Below are 23,734 nucleotides of genomic sequence, written 5' to 3' on the forward strand. Positions count from 1 at the left end.
AATAGTACCAACTCAGGGTGCATCTACACCAGGCATGGGCAAACTTCGGCCCTCCAGGTGCTTTGGACTTCAACTCCCACAATCCCTAACAGTCGGTAGGTAAAGGTAAAGGTTTCCCCTGACGTTAAGTCCAGTCATGTCAGACTCTGGGGGTTGGTGCTCATCTCAATTTCTAAGCCAAAGAGCCGGCGTTGTCCGTAGACACCTCCAAGGTCATGTGGCCGGCATGACTGCATGGAGCGCCGTTACCTTCCCGCCAAAGCAATACCTATTGATCTACTCACATTTGCATGTTTTCGAACTGCTAGGTTGGCAGAAGCTGGAGCTAACAGCGGGTTCTCACTCCGCTCCCGGGATTTGAACCTGCGAACTTTCGGTCTGCAAGTTCAGCAGCTCAGTGCTTTAACACACTTCGCCACCGGGACTCCTCGACAGTCGGTATTCAGACCAAAACACCTGGAGGGCCGACATTTGCCCATGCCTGATCTACACCATAGAATTAATGTGGCTCGACACCACTTGAATTAACTGCCATGGTACACTGCTATGGAATCCTGAGAGTTATTTATTTACATCATTTATATTCCTCCCTTCTCACCCCGAAGGGGACTCAGAGTGGCAATATAATATAATATAATATAGGCATAGCACATTATTAGTGTTATATATTACTATATTGTACTATACCACTATATTGTAGTTATTAGTAAAATTACATGTAGTATATACAGTAGAGTCTCACTATCCAACATAAACGGGCCGGCAGAACATTGGATAAGCGAAAATGTTGGATAATGAGGGATTAAGGAAAAGCCTATTAAACATCAAATTATGTTATGTTTTTACCAATTAAGCACCAAAACATCATGCTTTACAACAAATGGATAGAAAAAGCAGTTCAGTACATGATAATGTTATGTAATAATTATTGTATTTACAAATTTAGCACCAAAATTTCATAATTTATTGAAAAATTGACTACAAAAACATTGATTACAAAAAGGCAAACTGTGTTGGATAATACAGAACCTTGGATAAGCAGAGCTTGGATAAGCGAAACACTATTGTAATATGTAATTAATATTATTATATTGTATTTTGTAGTTTGTAGGAGTTGTAGTTTGGTGAGACACCAGAACCCTTCTGCAGAGTTGTGAAACTACGACTCCTGTGATTCCATAGCTTTGAGCTATGTTAATTCAAGCTGTGACTAACTGCATTAATTCTGCAGTGTAGACGAACCCTCACTTGAGTTGAATACAGACGTTCTGCATGAGACAAAAATTAAAATCGCATCTACAGAAGAACGTACAGATGTAGAAGACCGCAACAAGATTCTAGCTTTAGTTATATTGTTGCATATGGCCTTCCTGTTGTAATTAGACTTCCATCAGATGGCCTAGTACAGTAGAGTCTTATCCAACGTAAACGGGCCAGCAGAACATTGGATAAGCGAATACTTTGGATAATAAGGAGAGATTAAGGAAAAGCCTATTAAACATCAAATTAGGTTATGATTTTACAAATTAAGCACCAAAACATCATGTTATACAACAAATTTGACAGAAAAAGTAGTTCAATACACAGTAATGCTATGTAGTAATTACTGTATTTACAAATTTAGCACCAAAATATCATGATGTATTGAAAACATTGACTACAAAAATGCGTTGGATAATCCAGAACGTTGGATAAGTGAGTGTTGGATAAGTGGGACTCTACTGTAGTTGACGGTACAGGATGATGTAAATTTCCAGAGGGTCACACTTTCCTGCCCTGACAGAGAATGAAGACATCATGGACTACCAATTGCAACAATGAGATGGAGGCAATGTTGGCTATGCCTTGTGCTGTCAGTAGGGATGAAGCAATTCCCATTGAAGGCCATCCTGCTGTTTCTCTTCCAGCCTTTGGATTTTTCTCCAAGAGAGAGTGACAAATCAAAAAGAGAAATTATGAGAAGTGAATCCGTAGCAATTTCAGCAAGCCAGCTATCTCAAGAGCAATAACATGTTATGATTGTCTGATTAAATTGCTGCTGTTGATGTTTTTAGTAGCTATATCATAGAAGGCTGTCCAGTTTAGTCTCCTCTCGCTGCTAAAGTAGCCATGGGGCGGCAATTTTTAGTGGAGTAATCATCCAAAAAGTGTTAAAATATTAGCACAGAACATTTTTTTTGTTTCAGGTATACAAGTCTTTTTCACCAGCATTATTTCTTTTCACCTTAAACGTTTCAAAGGCAATAGGCAATGTTGCTGATGATCCAGTAAAATCCATAGGCACCATCAGGTCTCAGACAGGGCTATGAATAGGTTTATTTATTTATTTATTTACATTATTTATATTTTGCCCTTCTCACCCCAAAGGGGACTCAGGGCGGATCACATTACACATATTAGGGAAACATTCAATGCCTTTTTAACACAGGACAAAAACAAACATAGCTCCGAGCGGGCCTCGAACTTATGACCTCCTGGTCAGTGACTCATTGCTCTCCTGTCTGCGCCACAGCCCGGGTTCACCAAGAAAGAGCAGGCAGGGACAAAGAGTAGGTCTGATTTCAAGCAAAAATGTTTGATGAGCATCCCTGCTAGAATTCTTACGGACCAGATCAAAGTAGGCAACCTTTGCTTCTATTTGCAGCCATCTGGAGCCCTCGTTTTAACTTGTTATTATTGCTTCTCATATGATTTGAGAACGCACAGAGAGAGCGCAGATGAGCTCCCTCTATCAGCTCCAGCTCCATGCGGGGACATGAGAGAAACCCCCCACAGGGATGGTAAAACATCAAAACATGTCCCCTGGGCAACATCCTTGCAGACGGCCAATTCTCTCATACCAGAAGCAACTTGCAGTTTCTCAAGTCGCTCCTGACATGAAAAAAATGATTTGTATGATTGTTGAATGTGTTGTATTGTCTATTTGAATTTGTTTAATTTATTGTTGTATTTTGGATGACATTGAATGTTTGCCTTTTATGTTGTGAGCAGCCCTGAGTCCCCTTGGGGAGATAGGGCAGGATAGAAATAAAGTTTTACTTACTTACTTACCTCTCTTAACAGCCCAACATACTTCTTCTTAGTTTTGCAACTGCCCCGGGAGCTCTCAGAATGTCCCTCATTCAACATGGAGCATATTAAAAGGAATTAACCTGAAATTTCAAAGACTTGCTTTGTTGTATCTCTTGGGAAATTGGGGTAAGCAGAAAACTACAAGGTTCAATAACACTGCTTGGGCTTGTGGGTTTTTTGGCCCATTCTGCTGTAAGACAATTACCTTCAAAGGGTCCTGGCTCAGGAGGGAAATCAGGCAGAGAAACCCAGTCTCGTGAGAGATGCAAAAAGCAAAGTTTATTTTCACATAGCTATGCGAAGGCGGACAGCTGTACATACTCCAGAGGGCTGCACAATGCAAATGGCTGCCGCAACATGTGCGTAGCAAACAAAGGATTTTATATCTCGGCCTTATCCAGAATTGACCAATGGCTGAGGGTCTTTCTCACCTTCCACACCTACTTTAGCATAAATGATACCAATGACCTAACTTGTTTACTCCAAGCTCTCCTCTCTCCTTAGAACTTTCTGGAGGGAAAGGGAGGGACAAAACTACATAGGCAATATTTTACTACTTTCTGGCTTAGGGTCCCTTCACTGCTATTAAAATGCAAGCAGCCATGAGTTAAGTGTGAACATTTCCACTCTAAGACCTAATGGGAAATAGGTGTGCCAGGCAGCAATTGGGGTTAGAAGGCAATTGGGGTTAGAAGACAAGGTGCACATCTCCCCAATATGCCCTGTAAGTTCCATACATGCCATTAGTTTTTAAGCCCTGCAAAGATGAAAGTATCTAGGCCTAGGCAGGGGATTAATTAGGATCAGTGCAGAACTGCTTCTTCCCCTTATAGTTAAACACCTCCCACCCCTGGGATTTTTAATCTATGAACAGGGAACCCCCTCTGAACTGTAGAAAGTGCCCTGGATTAAGGAGGAGAATTAGTGTCTGGAAAACACTCTCAAAGGTTTGCATATCCTAATCCTGGTTCTTTCAAGCTATGGCACACAGCTCAGTGTAGAAAGCACCATCTATCCGCCCTCTGTTGCTGATGCTGGCACCCAAGATTGGAACCCATGTGTTGAATTCAATAAAATTAGGTTTTGAAAAAATGAACGATCATTTCCCCAAACAGGTAGGGAATTGTGAGTGCATAATAATAATAATAATAATAATAATAATAATAATAATAATAATAATAATAATAATATGTGGTCCAAATGATTCATTGGAACTTATGCCACAAATGCCACCTCCCAGCAGTAAAGAACTGGTGGGATCACAAATCTTCAGAGCTAGTGGAAAATGAGCACGCAAAGATACTGTGGGACTTTCGAATCCAGACTGACAAAGTTTTGGAACACAATACAGCAGACCACACAGTTGTTGAAAATAAAAAAGTTCGTATTATTGATGTCGCCATACCAGGTGACAGTCGGATTGATACAAAACAACAGGAAAAATTCAGCTGTTGTCAGGACCTCAAGATCGAACTGCAAAGACTCTGGCATAAACCAGTAAAGGTGGTCCCAGTGGTAATTGGCACACTGGGTGCCGTACCAAAAGATCTCAGCCGGCATTTGAAAACAATAAACATTGACAAAATCATGATCTGTCAACTGCAAAAGGCCACCTTACTGGGATCTGCACGCATCATCCGAAAATACATCACACAGTCCTAAACACTTGGGAAGTGTTTGACTTGTGATTTTGTGATACAAAATCCAGTATTTAGATCTCATTTGCTGTGTCTTTGGGTCAATAATAATAATAATAGTAATTTTTATTTATACCCTGCCCCATCTCCCTGAAAGAACTCAGGGTGGCTTAGAATATAAATAAATACAATAAATAATACATGCAAAGTAAAAATAAACCAGATAATAACATGGCAAATCAATATAAAGAAAAACAAAACAAAATAAAACAAGTATAAAGCAGTATAAAAATTAGTTAAAACACGGTGAGTTTATTGTGGGAGCAGGATTTCACAAAGTATTTATTCCAAATAATAGATTACTTCGTTAATGTCATCCAATGATGACAAAGAGAAAGACTCTCAAATTAATGTAGAAAATGGCAACACGCTTTCAACCAAAAGCATGCGATGCTGAGAGTTCAGTTCTTTTCCAGAATCTTGCCTGATATGGACGTGAGGCTGACCGGACGGTAATTGTTTGGGTCGTCCTTTTTCCCCTTCTTGAAGATAGGGACCACATTTGTCCTCCTCCAATCTGCTAGGACTTCTCCTCTTCTCCAAGAACTCTTGAAGATGATTGCCAGTGGTTCCGAAATGACATTGGCCAAGGTAAGGTTTATTTATTTTTTCCTTTGCTAATGCAACAGGAGGGAAACTGCACTTTCTTTGTCAAGCCACAAGATGGAAATCTAACCCTAATCTTTTTAGCTGTATTAATCCTTTTAAATAATACCCAAACCTCTGGAGAACTCACTTGGGTGGCTGGTAGTTATTGAGTATTGGCTCATTAGAAAGTCCATGGATTAGGTTCATTGGTTGCTATGTCCATTTTACATCCCACTTCAATTCTCTCGCTTTCGGTTCCCTGCCTTCAGGGGCCAAGCCAGAATGACTACTAATGATTATTGGTGTAAAGGTGAATTCACGTTGTAAAGTTTTGTAAGGAGAAGAGTCACATTTCCCTGGTAGATAAAGTAGATTAATGAAACAATGGCAATTCTACATGTCTTGGCAAATATTTATACATCTCATCTAACAATACCTATAGTAACAGAAGGCATGGTCTTGGCTAGAACAACATAGGTAAACAGATTTCTTATATAATGTCTATTAGTGGCAGATCCTTGTAAATTAAGAGAAGAAGCCCTTTGGAAACATAGGCAGGCATCGGAAGGAAACACTTTCACCCAGGAAGGCTAAGTCAAGGCATGATATTAAACATTGAAAAGCATTTAAAGGGTTATTTTATTTCCTTCACATTGAGACAGAGTACACAGAGCAATACAGAGAAAGAAGGTAGACACACAGACTCTATAGCTCCACTGAGTACACAAAGGGGATATTGCATTTTACTCAACATCCACACGCATATACACATTCACTCTTCTTGATGCATACATTACCATCTCTTCTTCTGTCTTGTGTAAAAGAGACCTCAAAGTAGGCCATACTGCGTTCCTAGCAAATCTGCCATTCTGCAAATACACACTATTTTCTCTGTTCCTAATAATAATAATAATAATAATAATAATAATAATAATAATAATAATAATAATAATAATAATAATAATTAAAAAAAAACATTGACAACATTACAAAAGGCCACCTTACTGGGATCTGCACGCATCATCTGAAAATACATCACACAGTCCTAAACATTTGGGAAGTGTTCAACTTGTGATTTTGTGATACGAAATCCAGCATATAGATCTCGTTTGCTGGGTCAAACTATGTCTTTGTGTCAATAATAATAATAATAATAATAATAATAATAATAATAATAAATAATATACTTTATTTATATTCCACTATATCTCCTTCGAGAGACTCAGAGCAGATAACAGAATACACACATAAGGCAAACATTCAATGCCTTTTACGCAGTGAACAATGACATACAATATATAGACAAAGATAAAGGTCTTCTCCCTTTTCGTCTCTGGCATCTGGAGGTGTTGCTCTACTCCGGCCATGGGGAGGTGCTCTTCTTCCATTTTTCCATGCTGAGGAGTCTGTTGTCCATAGACATCTCGGGTCATTGCTGGCATCTTTACTTATCTGCACGGGGCACCCTTTCACCTTCCCACCGAGGCGATACCTATTGATCTATCTGTATTGCATGCTTTCAAACTGCTAGGTTGGCAGAAGCTAGGGCTGACAGTCGGGAGCTCACTCTGACTCGCAGCTTCGAACTGTCAATCTGCAGCCAGCTGTAACAAATTACTCTGACCAAGAGGTCATGAGTTCGAGGCTAGCTCGGAGCCTATGTTTGTCTTGTCCTTGTTCTATGTTAAAGGCATTGAATGTTTGCCTTATATGTGTAATGTGATCCGCCCTGAATCCCCTTTGGGGTGAGAAGGGCGGAATATAAATACTGTAAATAAATAAACAAACAAATAAATAAATAAATCTTCTGGTCAGCAGATTTCCTACAGCTGGCAGTTTGACCCGCTGCGCTATCATGGCCCTTAGAGAAGACTGGTGGGTGGACCGGACCAGACTCCTCCGGTCTGCCACAATTTTGGGATTGTAAAGTGTCTTTTATATAGAATATTTCTGCTGAGGTGGTTCAAAAAGTTGTAAATGAATGACAGGCAGCTAAAACATCCTGACTCCATCAGTTCCTGGACAGATGTTGACTTTCCTTCCTCAGCTGATAATTGCTTTTCCTTCTCAAGGAGCATTTTTTTTGCTTTCTTCTTAACTTAAAAAATTCATTGTCTTTGGTAAACATGTTGATTTCCACCACAAAGTTAATCATTTGTCTCTGCTGATCAATGTCAGAAGTTCAGCAGCTTTTAATTACAATTCATGGATTTTCCTTTTGTAGTTTTCCAGGCTTCATTTCTTAATATGCCATCTTCAGGCCCCAACCATACACCTTCATACAATTGCATTCAAACCATACATCATATATTCATGACAACATAATGTCCCACCATTTGAAGACTTTTAGTGTATTTGGAATGAATATATATATATATATATATATATATATATATATATATATATATATAAAAGATTCCAGTTATACTTTGATTGTAAATACTGTGATCTAAGCACTGTATACATTAATGTGATACAATGTAGCTTACTTTCCCACACTACCACAAAAAAGAAGAAAAAGATGGTGAGTTTAATCTAAATGAGTCTTTTATTTCCGGTTCAGAAAAACAAACAAACGATTAACACACATGTGACCATTTGGGAGAGTTCTTGTCTGTTGAGTTATCATATAAATTGACACAGTTCATTAGCCTTTCCTCTCTAGCCAGTGGCAAGCTGAGGAGCTGCAGGTCTTCTTACACATAAATGTGACAAATGCCATCAGAACATCAACTCCACGGGCACACATCTACAGAGTCTGTTTTTACACACACACACTCACACTTGGTCATTTAGTGACCAGGACTTTATGGAGCCATGTGGACGAAACATTTAGTAAGAACATTTCTTTCATACAGCAGGACATTTTAGACAATGGAGTGGTTTATTTATGCAGCCAACATCATTCATTTTTAGGGACTAGAACAGAAGATACAGATACTAGAACAGAAGAAATGTAGTACAAAATAACCGTCCTCTTTATACTGCACTAATTATACAGAAATAATAGGTTTCTGCCCTGCTCCCACTCAACAACCAGCAAGTATAAATAAAGGAAAGGCAGCAGAGATATCAGTGAAGTGACAAGTTCATCATCGAAGAAGGATAGACAACATCTTAACAAATGTTCTTTCCTTTGCAAAGGAAAGAGCAATCTCAATTGGGATACTGGAGGTGGTTAAACTATTGTCCATCATCTGAATTAGGCCATCCTCTGATTGCTGTTTGCTTTTTAAAAGAAACCTATTTATCACACAATTGCTGATTTCATGAATAAAGTTAAGTGTATTTTGGTCCTTATTCTTCTGGGATGTTAGCCCAAATCCATATTAGCATCAAGAGTTCTTGCCTTTGCACAGATAATACATGCAAGAAAAACAAGCATTGGTCAACAGCTGAACGGATCACAATTGAGCAGATCCAAAGCACCTTAGGTGGGTTACAATAAGGCAGGTGGTGTCATAGCTCTTGTTAATAATCCTGGGCTTCTTAGACCTTCCTATCACATAGGTTCCATGCAGGGTGAAATATTCATCTTTACATTGAGCACTGGCTCACTTTCAGTGCAGCAGCCACAAACCTGGTTCCACTTGCATTTCATGATGGATCAGTACAAAAAAATCCCAGAAGATGTCATAACAGTACGGTAAGCGTGACATTTTAATTTCCCGCTAAAACAAAGAAGTGCCACAGAAGGATATTAAGGTAGTTTCATTCACACAGTAGAAGAGTGGGGAGGGGATTTTAAAATAAACACAAATTAGAGCCATATTTCTACCCGTTTGAAACAATTTGGCCACTTGGAGGTCACATGAAATAAAGTCAACATGGGTGAGTGCTAGGTAGTTTAGCAAGAGGGCAAACTAGTGATACTTTTAGCCAATTGAGCAGGATGGTGATTTCAACTGACTTTTGAAACTTTACTTATATCTTGGTTCAGATCCAGATTCAACAAAATAGCAACCTGTGAGAAAACTGTCAAATAGGGAGTGATCCCGGTAGTGATCCCTGCTAGGTCAGTCAAAAGGAGGGAGTCGCAGGATCTTTAGAGACAGATCTAAATGAATGAATGCAGAGGAAAGGCTCATCCTTGTCAGCTCTCCTTTGCTGAAGTAGCAACCCATGATATCTGATCTGAGTTGTACAGCATGTGGTATGTAGCTGAGTCACAGAAGAGGCTGCATTCAGCACACAAAATCCTTGTCCAAGCATGGACATTTATTTTAGACCACTCCAAAGGTCATGAAATAGTGTGCAGGTTTTCAAACCATCCAGAACTCTTCATCAGACTACATCAGGATTTGGATAGTGACTCTCTCCATGTGTTGTTAGGTTGTTGTTCCCAGCATTCCTCATAACTCACTAGCTTGGCCAGGTCTAATGGGAATTGCAGTGCAATATCAGGAAGGGAGAAATGCACCTCCTGGTATATAGTAAGCAAAAGGGTGCAGCAGGGACGAGAAAAGCTAGAGAGGGTTCAGCTCACCAAGTCTATTGTCTGATCACTCTTAAAATGGAATGTAGGATAAGATCCAGACATTCAAATTAGGATGTAAACAATGCAACACTTCAGATCTCTTGAAGCTCAGCTTTTCTCCCAATTTACAAGGTTTGATTCTTTCCCCCCTCTACAACTGTGCCCCAGTTTAGTTCCCTTACGTTTCAATAATAGTACCCACACCTAACTTTCCCAAAAGTAACTGCATATGAACTGGTATCCAAGCATTTGTAGCTGTTGTTTGTAGTTAACCTTTCTCTTTGTGTGGCTTTTGAAATAGCTTTTTTGATGTATGCAACAGTCTTGTCATAAGTGGAATGTTGGTGCTGCATAGCAGACAGTTTGGCAACAGAACCACCCCTTCTGGGACAGACAAAAACACACATTGAAAAGGAAAATGTTCTTTGGACTTCAATCCTCTTAGAATGCCCTCACTTGCATTATTTTTAAAAGATACATGAATTGACAAACATGTCAGTATTCACAAATCTAGTTTTCTTTCTTTTGTTGACATTTTGTTTTAAATGCAAAAGGTTTCTGGTTTCAGCAGACTATACCTTCCGGTAGGCTTGGTTCATACAAAGGAGACCAGCAAATCACAAAAGCTTTTTAAAAAAGGTATATATACTGAATGCAGCCTAAAGCAAGAGTGTTTTCTTGTAAAGTACTTGGCAAATGAATTACGGACAAGGTCCAGCCCCCTACAAAACTGCTGATCTGTGCCACCATTCTAAAGTGAATTTGTATTGTTTTTCAAGCTTCCCTTCCCTTCCACACACACAAACACACACAGGCTATTTTGAGAGTGGGAGAAAGGGAAAACTGCTTTCCTTGTTCATCCTAGTTATTAAAAGACCATTTAGAGTTGCTGAAAGGCTAGACTTATTTCTTTCATGAAGTTGAAATCCATTAGATCTAAAGGAATAATGAATAACACTTTGTGGGTTTGACTTTTGAAGATTTAATTGTTCTCACTAGGAATCTAGACCCTTCACTGCAATTCTGTGCTCAACCTCTGGTGGAGTTTGGAGGGCTAACTAAGGGGAAGAAAGAGAAGAGAATAGGGGACACTCTGTATAGAAAGCACACAAAAGAAGAATGGGGAATGCTAGGTTTCCTGCAAGAATGTAGTACAAGCTAAAAGAAAATGGTACTAATAAAATAGACTACAGTAACTGGAATGAGCTGGGGAGGGCCCAATAGCATGGCACATTCAGTTCCTGGCACCATTAGATACAGCAGACCCGTTTGCAAGTAATATATAGAGAACAGGTATAGATAACCTGGAAAACAACTGCCAGCAGCTGCCAATCGAAGTAGACAATACTGGGTTACTGATGACAGTGTCGTATGACCCAGCACAAGGTGGTTTCCTGCATGTATGATGACCATCTCCTAGTTTAGAGTTCCACAAGGCACCTGAGGAATTATGCATTGCCCATGTTCAAAATGCAGCTGCGTTTGCTTGTTGGCAAGGTACAAAAGGACATGTGTTGCAAAATGTACTCAGCTCATTGGGGGAGTAAGGATACGATGACCTTGGATTTGATCCAAGAGTTTCCTGATACATAAACAGAGACATTGCTTGCTGCCAACAGCACTTATCCTGTGCAGTTGTCAGCTGATTGCCATCTTGGTTCCTCCTTTGCATTGCGAAGAGAGAAAGAGACACAGAGAAACACTCTTTGGTAGAGATAAGAAGTGGGAAACCAGGGTAGTTTAGGGCCCTTCTACACTGATCAATAAAGCTGGCACAATTCAGCTTGAGACACCATATTGGACCTGCTTTGTAGTCTGACAGGGGCTCCCTGAACCACCTCTGAGCAGCAGGGACTCCCCACTGCACATGAAATTCCTTCTCTTGGCCTCCTTCATGAGTCATTAAATCCACAAGAGGTTGCTGGACCTCTGAGGTTAAGGTAGGTGTCTGTGTTGTGGCTGCGGTCAGTCATGGCATAAGGAGAGGGGAAGAAGGGACAGTCTGTCATGGCTTCCAGACAGCATAATTCTCACTAGCGTAGTAGTCACCCAGCAGTAGGGGTCTTCAGACTATGCCAATTCAGCTCAACTGAATACTTGCCACCAATAAAGCTCTCAACACAGAACACTAATATGCCAGAGAAGAGGCCATGGTTAGTTTTCAGGAATATTCGTTTTCTAATTGGAGGGCATTCTCCCCTCCCATGGAGATTAAATCACGTGACTCCCACTAGCAGTCTCATGAAGTTTAGCCCACACAAGACATTGCAGAAAACAAAAGCCTACTATCTTCTCTTTGCACTATTCATTTACACACACACAACTGATTGCTGAACGTTTGCCTAGTCACTTTCTGATTTTCAGTGCCTTGACATTAACCACACTTGGAATAATAATAACAATAACAATAACAATAACAAACTAGTCCTGATCACCTACTAGATAGCTAAATAAAGTACATGAAAGGTAAGCCAGTTATCAGTATTTGGATCAACTATCCTAGGAAGTTGTGCTGCAATATTTGGGGCCTTTAAGCTTAGGGCGGAAAGGCACTACAGTGTTCCCTCACTACTTCGCGGTTCACTTTTCGTGGATTTGCTGTTTCGTGGTTTTTCAAAAAACTCTAAAAGACTATTATAAATCATAAAAATTACAATTTACAGCCTAAGGAAGGAGGAAGGAGAAGCCAAAGGGAGAGAAAAAGAGCCCAAGTGGCAACAGGAGGAGAAGGAGGCTATTTATCAACACAAGATTGGTTGATAAAGACTTAAAATAGCATATAACTGCTAAAATAATGTATTAATATTAAAATATAGTGTCCCTACTTCACGGATTTTCACTTACTGCAGATGGTCCTGGAACCTAAACCCTGCAGTATGTGAGGGAACAATGTATTATTATTATTATTATTATTATTATTATTATTATTATTATTATTATTATTATTATTATTCCCCACTTTTTATCTCCACAAAGGAGATATTTTGTGCAATGTAAATACAATAGAAAGATACTTTTCCCTACAAAGGTTTTACATTTCAAAAGGATATAGGTCTATATCCAGTGTACGAGACCCAATTATAATACGTCAATCGAATCTATTGTGTTGACTAACCATTAAGCATTTGTTTAATTGATTATCTCTAATTGAGACCAGCAACTGGATTAAGCCATTCTGTCTGTATTGTTCTTTACTGCTTGCAGATCCCTTCTTGCTTTTTTACTATTGCAAATGTGTTACTTGAAAAACTCAAGATGTTTCCCAGAGGGTCAATGAATTTACCAATTTTACAAATCAGATTAATTCAGTGGTTAGGAAATAGTTTATTTCAACCGCTTCATTTCTTGTTGAAAATTGTGCAAAATCAACTGAGGATACCAAGTTTCCTAAATTAGATCCCATCTACGAGTTGCCATATACTGGATTATATGGTTCAATGCAGTTAAACCACATTATATGAATATACACTGACTATATAATGCACTTTCAAACAGCATTATATGACAGTGGGGATAGGGCCTTAAATGATGGAGCTGTTTGCAGGCCTTTTCATTTTAATCTGTAACTCATGTGCAGAATGCAAACTGGTACCAAGATAAGGAATGCTGGATGTTGCATCGCAGAATGTATGTAATCTGGAATGTAATCCTCTGAATAAACTAAGTTTATCTGTACCATACAGAAGTCTCAGTTCATATGCCTGCTATTCATAGGGAAAAAATGTCAAGCACCGCAACAAGATCCAAGGCTCCAAGTCAATGGTTCTCAACCTGTGGGTCCTGAGATGTTTTGGCCTTTGACTCCCAGAAATCCTAACAGCTGGCAAACTGGCTGGATTTTCTGGTAGTTGTAGACCAAAACACCTGGGGACTCACAGGTTGAGAACCACTGATCTAAGTATACAGTCCTAATAAAGCAGCAAATTAAGTAAGGGGAGATGCAATTTTATACTTAATGATTAGCCAATAGAAAAGCAATGGGATTATGTTTACAGATTGTATCATTGCTGCAGGAGAATCTGGCAGAACAAACTTGGCTGCCTTGACTGGCTACTCACTACATTAATCTTTTGCTATTAAGTCCCCTTAAGAGCATCTCACAAGTAACATTCTTTCCATAGCGTTAAAAATAATAAATAAATTTTACTATGTTCTACACAAAAAGAAGACCTTTTGGGGCAGTGAAAATATAGACAATTTTCTCAAGACCTTGCTCAATTCCCCATTCTAATGAATAAAAAGCAAAATCAGGCCATGTTCACATGAAGCTTAAATAAGCTCATTTGGGTACACAACACAGAATACACACTCACATTACAAATGCAACTTGCCCGCATAAACTGTCAGATATTAACAAAAAGAGCTGGGAAAGGCTCAGCAAGCTAAGTGTCTTGCGTGAACGTTGCCAGGGGAATGTCATTGTGAACATTTTTAAACAGTAATAGGTTGGGATTCAGCTGCTTGCCTTTTCTTTTTCGGACCATCTAAACATTCTTTTTAAACGATCAGTTGCTCAATATACAGGGTTGTCTTACATATCATGTGGAAAGCAGACGTAAAAATGAAAAAAAAAAATATAGGATATATAAATTGGGTCTCTTCCATTCTGATTTTCAAAGGCAGATATTGTCACAATGCAGGCCTCAGAGTAAAGGTAAACCCCCCACCACCACCACCACCAACAGTTTTTGCAGTTTTCAACCTGGATTATTATTTTTCTGCCCAAAGAAAAAAGAGCAAACAATCTCTCCACAAAACCTCTAGAAGGGACAATTCACCTGTTAAATAAATTGCACCCTCTTCCCATGAAAACCCCCCACAATATACCACAACAACCTGTTTTACAAAAAGAAAATGGGATTTCCAGACCTTCTGTTTTTATTCTCTTTTGTTTTGGGTTTGTGTGTGTGTGTGGGGGGGCGGGGTTGTTTATATGGCCCCTAGTGAGTCAAGTGGCAGAGAATCCACTGCCGCCAAGAGGAGTTTTCCATCCATTCATTTTTTTCTGATTTCTCCAAGAGAAGAAGCACTCTTTTAAAGCACAACGTAAGAAGCGTGATGCAGTAACAGGAGAAACTAAGACTAACATGGTGACCTCATGGTGACCTTCATTCATCTGTCTTATCTCTTTATGTCAACAAAAGAAAGAAACCCCTTGCTGAAATGGCTTTCTTTCACACTGGTAAGTGTCTGTGTTGCATAATTTGCACAAGCACACATACACCTGACACATCAGTATCCTATTGCAGGAAGGGCTATTTTTCCTCTGTGTGGGGAGGGAGCACACCATACACACACACACACATACACAACACTGTTGTACATCCTCAGTAGTCTGCCGCTGGCTATCATTTGTGTTCCCTACCACCCAAGGAGGAAAAGGATGTATTCTGCTGAACTCCAAATGGCCAAACAGTACCTGCGCAGAGTACAAAATACAAATACAGGGTCAGCAGGGTGTCTCCCTTCCCCCATCCTTCACACTCATAGGACTGATTCTTTCGATTCAACATCTTTCGTGCTAGGTGATAGAGAGCTAGATGACACATCCTGGTTCTGGTGCATGACCAAAGGTGATGTTTCCCCCTCTGCCTTGATGTTTGGAACTGCTTCCACATGGACTTCACTCAGTTCTGCCTGCTTCTCCTTGGTTTCCTTCTCATTCAGATAGTGAAGGATACCAGCACCAAAGGCATCCCCTTCTACATTCACAACTGTGGTGGTCCGGTCCCTGGTGATAGGGAAAGCATACAACCAGGCTCAAAACAGACATTTTATACAGTAGAACTCCACTGAATATGTTTTAATTCGATCAAGCTATAGATTAGCATTTTTTCAGATTGATCACTCACCATATGCTTATTTAAGAGACAGTTCGCTCTCCAGACAAAAGGCATAATGAGAAATGGAGCAAGGCTGCTCATAAGGGGAAATAGCTATGCGCAAACCCTGCAAGCAGAATTGGGTACTCCCCGCTCCATCCTGTTTGTACACATATGTGAATGAACTACAGTGAGCAGTATGGAGAATTTCCTGCCTTGCTGGGTGATGTGTCATGAAGCGCAGTAGGCAAATGGTGCTGCCTCCTGAGCCACCATTTTGCATCTGGCTCCATCCACTTTTCCATACGTGCCTCCAACTACTGGGTCTTGGGGTTGCAAAATAAAACACACCCCAAATTAGATGGGAAACCAAATTAGTCCACACCTGAAACTGCGTCTTAGTATCTAGTTTGGTCCTCAGTTTTTAGGGTTTTTTTTCATGTCAGGAGCAACTTGAGAAACTGAAAGTTGCTTCTGATATGAGAGAATTGGCCGTCTGCAAGGACGTTGTCCAGGGGACGCCTGAATGTTTTGATGTTTTACCATCTTGTGGGAGGCTTCTCTCATGTCTCCGCATGGGATTCAAACCACCAGCAGGCACAAGGGTTTAACCCATTGCACCACCGGGGGCTCCTCAGTAAGATTGTTTAAACTAACTTTAGGTATATGTATGGTCCCGTCTTGTAACTCAGGCACCTAACTTTCCATGAATCTTAATTATTTTCTTATTTATCTTTTCTCTCTTATTCCCCTTTCAGCAAAAGATTACACCAACAGTCTCTACCACCAAGCACACTTGGCATGACCACAGTGATGTGCTCTTTAACTACATCTAGTTATTTGATACTTACACAATCCAGTCCACTGCCAATATGAGAGAAATATCGTTAGTGGGAAGTCCAATGGCCTCCAAGATAATAGCTATGGTTAGGACTCCTCCAGCCGGGATTCCAGCAGCTCCGACGCTGGATGCCGTTGCAGTAACACTGTCAATGAGAATTAACATTAGTTAGTATTGTGCCGAAACTGGGCATATTGATCAGGGATGTGCAACATCTGTCCTTCTGCTTTCATGTGTATTTTCTCCTTCCTGCACACTGGTCTGAGAAGCTTATCCACTGAAGAAGCGATGCTGTTTTGTAATGCAAATGCTAATCCTTGTTGTATATCCTAAATGTATTACCAGAAGTAGCCTTAAACACATTTATCATGTTCTCAGTTCAAACGTACAGATCTTTCTCAGCAATGTACAATGAACATGGTGGATTGTACGCTTAGAATGCAATCCTACACGTCTAAGGTGCAAGACCCATTGGGTTCACTGGAACCTACTTCTAGGCAAGAATGGGCAATTGTATTTGCATACCTAGCTGCTGCTTTCTTTTACATTTGAATTACATTTGGCTACACATATTTGAAGGCTTCTCCTTTGTGGATAATATGATTATTTGCAAGTTTGTAGCTGCTGCTTTTCTAGCTCTATCTCCCCCTTCCTGCTGATGCCCCTCAGCCTGTTTTTCCATGGCCTGCCAAAGCATCAGCCCCTCAATCCATTTGCCACCTTCCCACCATGAACTTTCTAAACTGAAAATTAACAAAAGAGTATAAGAATTAGACAAAAGAAGGCAAACAGGAATTCCTTCAGTGAATTCATACAATTGGACAATTCTGTTATTGACATGCAATAAATAAAAACAACATAGCATTTGGCTACAGGGGAATGTTGGCTTGAACTGCAACTTACAGGATGGTAAAGATCTGTCCAATATTGAGACTGTAGTTGTTCAGTTGAGCAATAAAGACAGCAGCTATGCACTGGAAAATTGCAGCTCCATCCATGTTAACAGTTGCACCGATGGGCAAAATAAACCTACTAATTCGTTTGTCTACTCCATTGTTATCTTCAATGCATTTGATCATTGATGGAAGAGTTGCAGAGCTAAATGTTTCAAGAGAAGCACAACAGCAGGTCATGAAAGGGTCTTCTAACCTGAACAAATAGTTGCTTACCTGTAACTGTGGTTCTCTGAGTGGTCATCTGTGAAATCCGCACATGTGGTAGTTAGTTGCACGTGTGCAGCTAAGCCGGAACCTTTAACAGCTGTTTCAAATGAGTAGGGCTATGGCCCCGCCCCTCCTCCCCAGAGGGTATATATATGGCTTGCGTGGCCATAGCCGCAGTTCCTCCGCCGTGTAACGGCAGAGTCCCCAGGCATGACAAACAGCGGGGAGGAAGGGTGGGGATGTGCGGATTTCACAGATGACCACTCAGAGAACCACAGTTACAGGTAAGCAACTATTTGTTCTCTCACGTGGTCTCTGTGAAAACCGCACATGTGGTAGATTAACAAGCTACTTACCGAGGTAGGTGGGTGTCATGCCACCGATGAAAAAAGGACTGCCCGTCCAAAGGCTGCATGGCGCTTGGAGAGAATGTCCAGTTTATAGTGTTTGACAAAGGTGAGTGGTGTGGCCCATATCGCTGCCTTGCATATGTCCTCTAAGGGAACTCCATGGTTGAATGCTATTGAAGTTGCTACTGCCCTTGTGGAGTGGCCCTTGATGTGCATGGGGGGATCTTTGCCGGCCATTTGGTAGGCTAGACGGATGGTAGCGACGACCCAACCTGAAAGTCGTTGAGGAGACACTGGAGAGCCTCTAGCGTCCATTCGGTACTTGAGAAATAACTTGGGTGAAGAACGAAAGGATTTAGTTCTGTTTAGGTAGAAGGAGAGTGCCCTCCGGACGTCGAGGAGATGGAGGGAGCGTTCTAATGGTGTGGTTGGCTTTTGAAAGAAGGCAGGCAATATAATGTCTTGTGAAACATGAAAGAGGGATGCCCTCTTAGGAAGGAAGGCTAAATCAAGCCTCATGACCACCTTATCCGGGTGAAAACGAATGTAGGGTTCATCGGAGCGGAGGGCACAGAGTTCACTGGCCCTACGTCCCGAAGTGACGGCTATGAGAAAAACAGTTTTCCATGTAATGTATGAGAGGTCAGCCGTCGCCATTGGCTCGAAAGGTGGTCTTGTGAGTGCAGAGAGTACGAGGTCAAGTTGCCATGCTGGAGGTGGAGGGGCATGCGGAGGGTTGATGTTCTTGAAACCTTGCAGGAAAAGCTGGACCATGGGGTCTTTGAAGCAAGATGGGTAGCCATGTCGACGTCTGTAAGCGGTGATTGCAGCGAGGTAGCACCGAATGGAAGAGAGAGAGAGACCAGCAGCTGCGAGGGAGGCGAGGAATTCTAAGAGGATTGAGGTAGGTGCTTGTAACGGGTTTGTTTGATGAAGGTGAGTGAAAGAAGAGAACTTGAGCCACTTAGAGTCGTAGGAACGTCGGGTAGACGGCCTGTGGGCGGCATGTATGATGTCCATTACTGCCTGAGAGAGCGGTTCCCGTGTATTCTCCAGGCTGTGAGGCGGAGACGTTCTATGTCGGGGTGACGGAGACGGCCTTGATTGGCTGTGAGGAGGTCTGGCCATCGTGGTAGAGTGATGTATTGGCCCTTTGCCATCATGGAGAGGAGTGGGAACCAAGGTTGGCGTGGCCACCATGGTGCTAGTAGAATGCAATTGGTCCCGTCGTTGTATATTTTGGCGATTACCTTGGTGAGAAGAGGTATCGGTGGGAAGATGTAAAGGAAGGGGCCGTTCCAGGTGAAGAGGAAGGCATCCCCTAGGCAACCCCGTGTGTCTGGGGAAGACGCTCGGGCACAGAAGAGATGACATTTGGTGTTGATTGATGTCGCGAAGAGGTCGATCTGGGGTTGGCCCCACTCCCTGAATATTTGCAGAGTGGTGGTTGGATGAAGTGACCACTCGTGGGTGGATAGTGTAGCTCTGCTTAGTTGATCGGCCAAGATGTTTTGTTGGCCCGGCAGGTGAATTGCTATGGGAGAAATTTTGTGAAGGATGCACCAATCCCAGATTTCCATTGTGATGGCTAGGAGGGTCTTGGATCGGGTTCCCCCCTGTTTGTTGATGTACCACATCACTGTTGTGTTGTCGGTGCAGACTTGGACTGTTGTGTTGGATAATATGTCTTTGAACACCCGCAAGCCGTTGAACAGAGCTAAGAGTTCTAGGACATTGATATGCAAGGTTGCTTCCGTGGCGGACCAGCGGCCGTGGACTGCGAGATTGCCGGAGAATGCTCCCCACCCAGTGAGGGAGGCGTCTGTTGTAATGGTGGTGGATGGGCCTGCCGGCCGGAATGGAATTCCTATGCAAATGTTGTTCCGATTTGTCCACCAGTGAAGGGAGCGATGAACGTGAAATGGAATCAAGAGTTTGGTGTGAGCCGACTGCTTTATGGGGTTGAAGGCTCTGATGAACCAAGCCTGTAGTGGTCTCATTCGTAGGCGGGCATACGGAGTGACCGCTGTCGTGGAGGCCATGTGGCCCAGGATCGTTTGTATGTCCTTCGCTGATGAGTAAGGGCGGTGAAGAACGTGGAGTATTGATGAGCGGAGGGTCCGGAAGCGATCTTCCGGAAGTTGAGCTGTGGAAGTGGTGGCATTTAGCATTGTGCCGATGAAACGGATGTGTTGAGTAGGCTGGAGGTTGGATTTCTTGTAATTTACTACGAGCCCTAGGTTCTTAAGAAGGGAGAGGGTTATGTTAATGCTATGAAGCAGAGACTGTTGAGATTTTCCTACCAGAAGCCAATCATCAAGATACGGGTAAAGTGTGACCCCTTGGAGGCGGAGGTGGGCTACTACCGCAGCCATGCATTTAGTAAAAACACGTGTTGCAGTAGAAATGCCGAATGGCAAAACTCGGAAACAAAAAGCTTGGTCACCGACCATGAAAGCAAGATACCTGTGATGTTCTGGGGCTATAGCTACATGAAAATACGCATCCCTGAGATCCAGGGTCGCAAACCAGGCCCCTTCCGGTAGCAGGGGCAAAATTGTGGTTATTGTCACCATCCTAAATTTTCGGGAACGTATATAAAAATTAAGGGGTCGTAAATCAAGAATGGGGCGTTGGCCTCCATCTTTTTTTGGAACCAAGAAATAACGGGAAAAAAATGAGACCGGAAAAAAAGAAGGGTGTAAAGGTACGATTGCTCCTTTTTTAAGCAGGGTGGCAATCTCTTGGCATAGAACAGGGGATGGGGTTGTAGCCCTGATGTAACCTGTTTTTGGCTGTGTGTGAAAGTCAATAACATAACCGTGTGAAACTACATTAAGCACCCACTTATCCGTGGTTATATGGTGCCACTGACGTTCAAAGTGTGCTAAACGTGAACCAAAATAAACAGGAACTTGGTCGTTAGTGGTGTCGAGGGTGTGAGCCGTCACCATAGTGGGGGTTAGAGGGGTTGTAGAAAGGCTGGGGGAGGGGACGCTAAAAACGACCTCGTGACCTAGGCTGGTATCGTCCCCTGCCCTGCTGGCGTAGGCGGTTAGCCACTGGTTGCCTTGAGGTGGGCGGTTGGGATGGCTGGGGTAGCTGCCTGGTATTGGCAGTATATGGCCTTCGTTGGTAGGAGGGATATGGTGTCCATCTGGCCCTGGGAGGATAGTTACCAGAGGAGGAAAAACCATAACTATGCGTTGTCTTTTTCATTTCCTGTGTGCTTTTTAATTGCCCATCGGTGTCTGGGTGAAACAAAGCATCATCATGGACCGGTAAATTTTCTGCAGTATCCCTGCCCTCCTCAGACAGCGTGGAGGCCCGAAGCCATGCGTGTCTTCTAATTGCTGTTGCTGTTGCGAACATTCGCCCTGCGGAGTCCGCTGTATGTTTCGCCATTTCCTTTTGAGCTCTGGCAAGGGCGATAGCTTCATGGTGGCATGCTGTGACAAAGGAGCGATGTTGATGAGGTATCATGTCAAGGTAAGGATGGACTTTCCTCCACAGATAGTCTTGATAGGATGCCATATAGGCTCCATAGTGAGCGAGTCTAGTAACAAAACCTGCAGTAAGGTGGGCCTTTTTGCCCAGCCCCTCCAGTTTCCTCCCTTCTTTATCAGCCGGAGTAGGGCATGACTTTGATGACCGTCTGCCTTGAGTGACTTTAATTGCCAAGGAGTTGGGCTTAGGTGGTCGTGATGCCCATGGGGCAGAGGTTAGGTCAACTCTATAGAGGCTATCAAATCTCCTGGAGACAGGTGGGACAGCGAATGGAGGGGTATCTGGGGTTCTTGCCAATTGCAAGAGATATGGCAATGGAGGGAGAACCATAGATGGTGTTGGGGTTTGTTGTTGTTCTGAGGGAAATAAGGGATCTTGTATTGGTTTTTGAGGAGCAGGCACTGGTAAGGTCAAAGCTCGTGAAAGTCTAGTCATCAGGGCTGAGAATGTTAGCATCTCTTCAGGTGGTGTATGATCTAGAGGTGCTGGGCCCACATGCTCAGTTTCAGACATGTAAGAGTCTGAGTCAGAGGCAGAAAGGTATTGAGATTGTTCCTCCTGGTGAACTGGAGGTGGAGGATCCTGTGGAGAGAGTACAGGTGGTTGGGTGCGGTTAAAGGCCGCAACCGGGCCAAAGAAATATTCTCTGCCACCAGGAGAGCGATGAATAAGGTCTTCATGGAGAGGGGGGAGCGCACTTTGAATGGGCGCCGCACTCCATGGTTGTTGTCGAGGAGGAGATTGAAAAAACTCATGTGAGTAAGAGACAGGCCTCGGAGACAAGAAGCGCTGAGCAGGGGTAATGCGCTCAGGCGACGGGATTGTCGGGAGGGAAGGTATAGCCTGACCTTGAGGAGCGGTCTGCGGCCCTGGTGCCTCGGTCCCGAGGGCACGGGACCGTGCATGCAGTCTCGTCGGGGTCGAGAGAGTGCCTTGAATCAACGGTGCGGGGGGATTGGCTGCCTCCGGTTGGAGCAAGGCCGTTTCCTCTCCCCGAGACGTCGTTGCCTGTGGAGGCTTGGGTTGCCCCGCCTCCTGCCCAACATGGAGCCCTGGTGTGGGCGGAGTTGGTGAGGGGGCCGTCCCTGCAACAGTGAAGGACGGCTTAGGCTGGGACGGGTCAGAAGAGACAGAGCGGTGCTTCTTCCGCTTCTTTTTCTTTTCCTTTTCTTCCCCAGCATGCTCCCGGGCGGGGGAAGAGGAGGGGCGACGTTTGGTTTTTGCCGAAGGAGTCGGGGGGAGAGAGGGGGGCGGGAGGCAGAGAGAGCGGCCTGGCGTTGGTGGAGCCGAGGCGTTCTGCTGAGCCGCCTGAGGAGGGAGAAGTGCGCGCTCATACAGTAGCGCTTTAAGCCTGGTCTCCCTGTTTTTCCTCGCCTGAGGCGTGAATGCTCGGCAAGAGGAACATGAGGCCATGGAGTGAGCCTCTCCGAGGCAGAGAAGACACTTGTCGTGCCTGTCTGTGTCCGGGAGCTTCCCCCCACACGACAGGCACTTCTTGAAGACTGGAGTCGCCATATTTGGCAAAAGTAGAAATAAAAAGGTAAGTGGAGAAAAACAAAAATATAAGGTAAAGGAGGTTCCGAAAGACTGCTGCTTTACACGGCGGAAAAAAAAGGAACTGCGGCTATGGCCACGCAAGCCATATATATACCCTCTGGGGAGGAGGGGCGGGGCCATAGCCCTACTCATTTGAAACAGCTGTTAAAGGTTCCGGCTTAGCTGCACACGTGCAACTAACTACCACATGTGCGGTTTTCACAGAGACCACGTGAGAGAAACATAAGCTATCCTAGAACCAAATCTCTTGGTCAGTATATTATGCAGCATTCCAGGTAAAATCTGTTTTAGGACACTAAAAAGACCTTTACATGGTTCATGTCCAAAGGATACAACCAAATCATATAACAAAATAAAAAGGTGATCTATAGCACATTCTTTATTATTATTTCTGCTTCAGTGGTATTATGACTAATTTAAAGAGCGATTTTCTAAGAAAATATTGGACCAAATTCCAATATTTGTTTTGGAGGCACAAAACAGATAATCTCATTGCCTAATAGTTAAACATCTCTGCTCTGACAACAGACGTGCTTATTCTTTCAGGATATTTAAACTCCTAGTCGTGAAACCTTGAATCAGTGTATTAAGATACATATTTATGTGAATTTATTATAGCTACACTGTAGAATAAATGCATTCTGACACCATTTTCACTGT

At 42.6% G+C, this 23,734-nt stretch overlaps 1 protein-coding gene across 1 annotated transcript in view; it reads right to left on the reverse strand.

Moving 5' to 3' along the window:
- Positions 1 to 7,886: 7,886 nt before the first annotated feature.
- The window catches only part of slc1a4 (solute carrier family 1 member 4), a 46,281-nt gene continuing 30,433 nt past the window's right edge, over positions 7,887 to 23,734 (reverse strand). The window contains exons 7-9 of the mRNA XM_003215235.3: positions 17,401 to 17,595; positions 16,508 to 16,642; positions 7,887 to 15,565 (exon numbers count right to left, since the gene is read on the reverse strand). Of these exons, the coding sequence (XP_003215283.2) occupies positions 15,319 to 15,565; positions 16,508 to 16,642; positions 17,401 to 17,595 (577 nt within the window). The 3' untranslated portion in view covers positions 7,887 to 15,318. The remainder of the gene's footprint in view (positions 15,566 to 16,507; positions 16,643 to 17,400; positions 17,596 to 23,734) is intronic.

Source organism: Anolis carolinensis, chromosome 1, assembly GCF_035594765.1.
Source record: "Anolis carolinensis isolate JA03-04 chromosome 1, rAnoCar3.1.pri, whole genome shotgun sequence".
NCBI classification, from domain to species: Eukaryota; Metazoa; Chordata; class Lepidosauria; order Squamata; family Dactyloidae; genus Anolis; species Anolis carolinensis.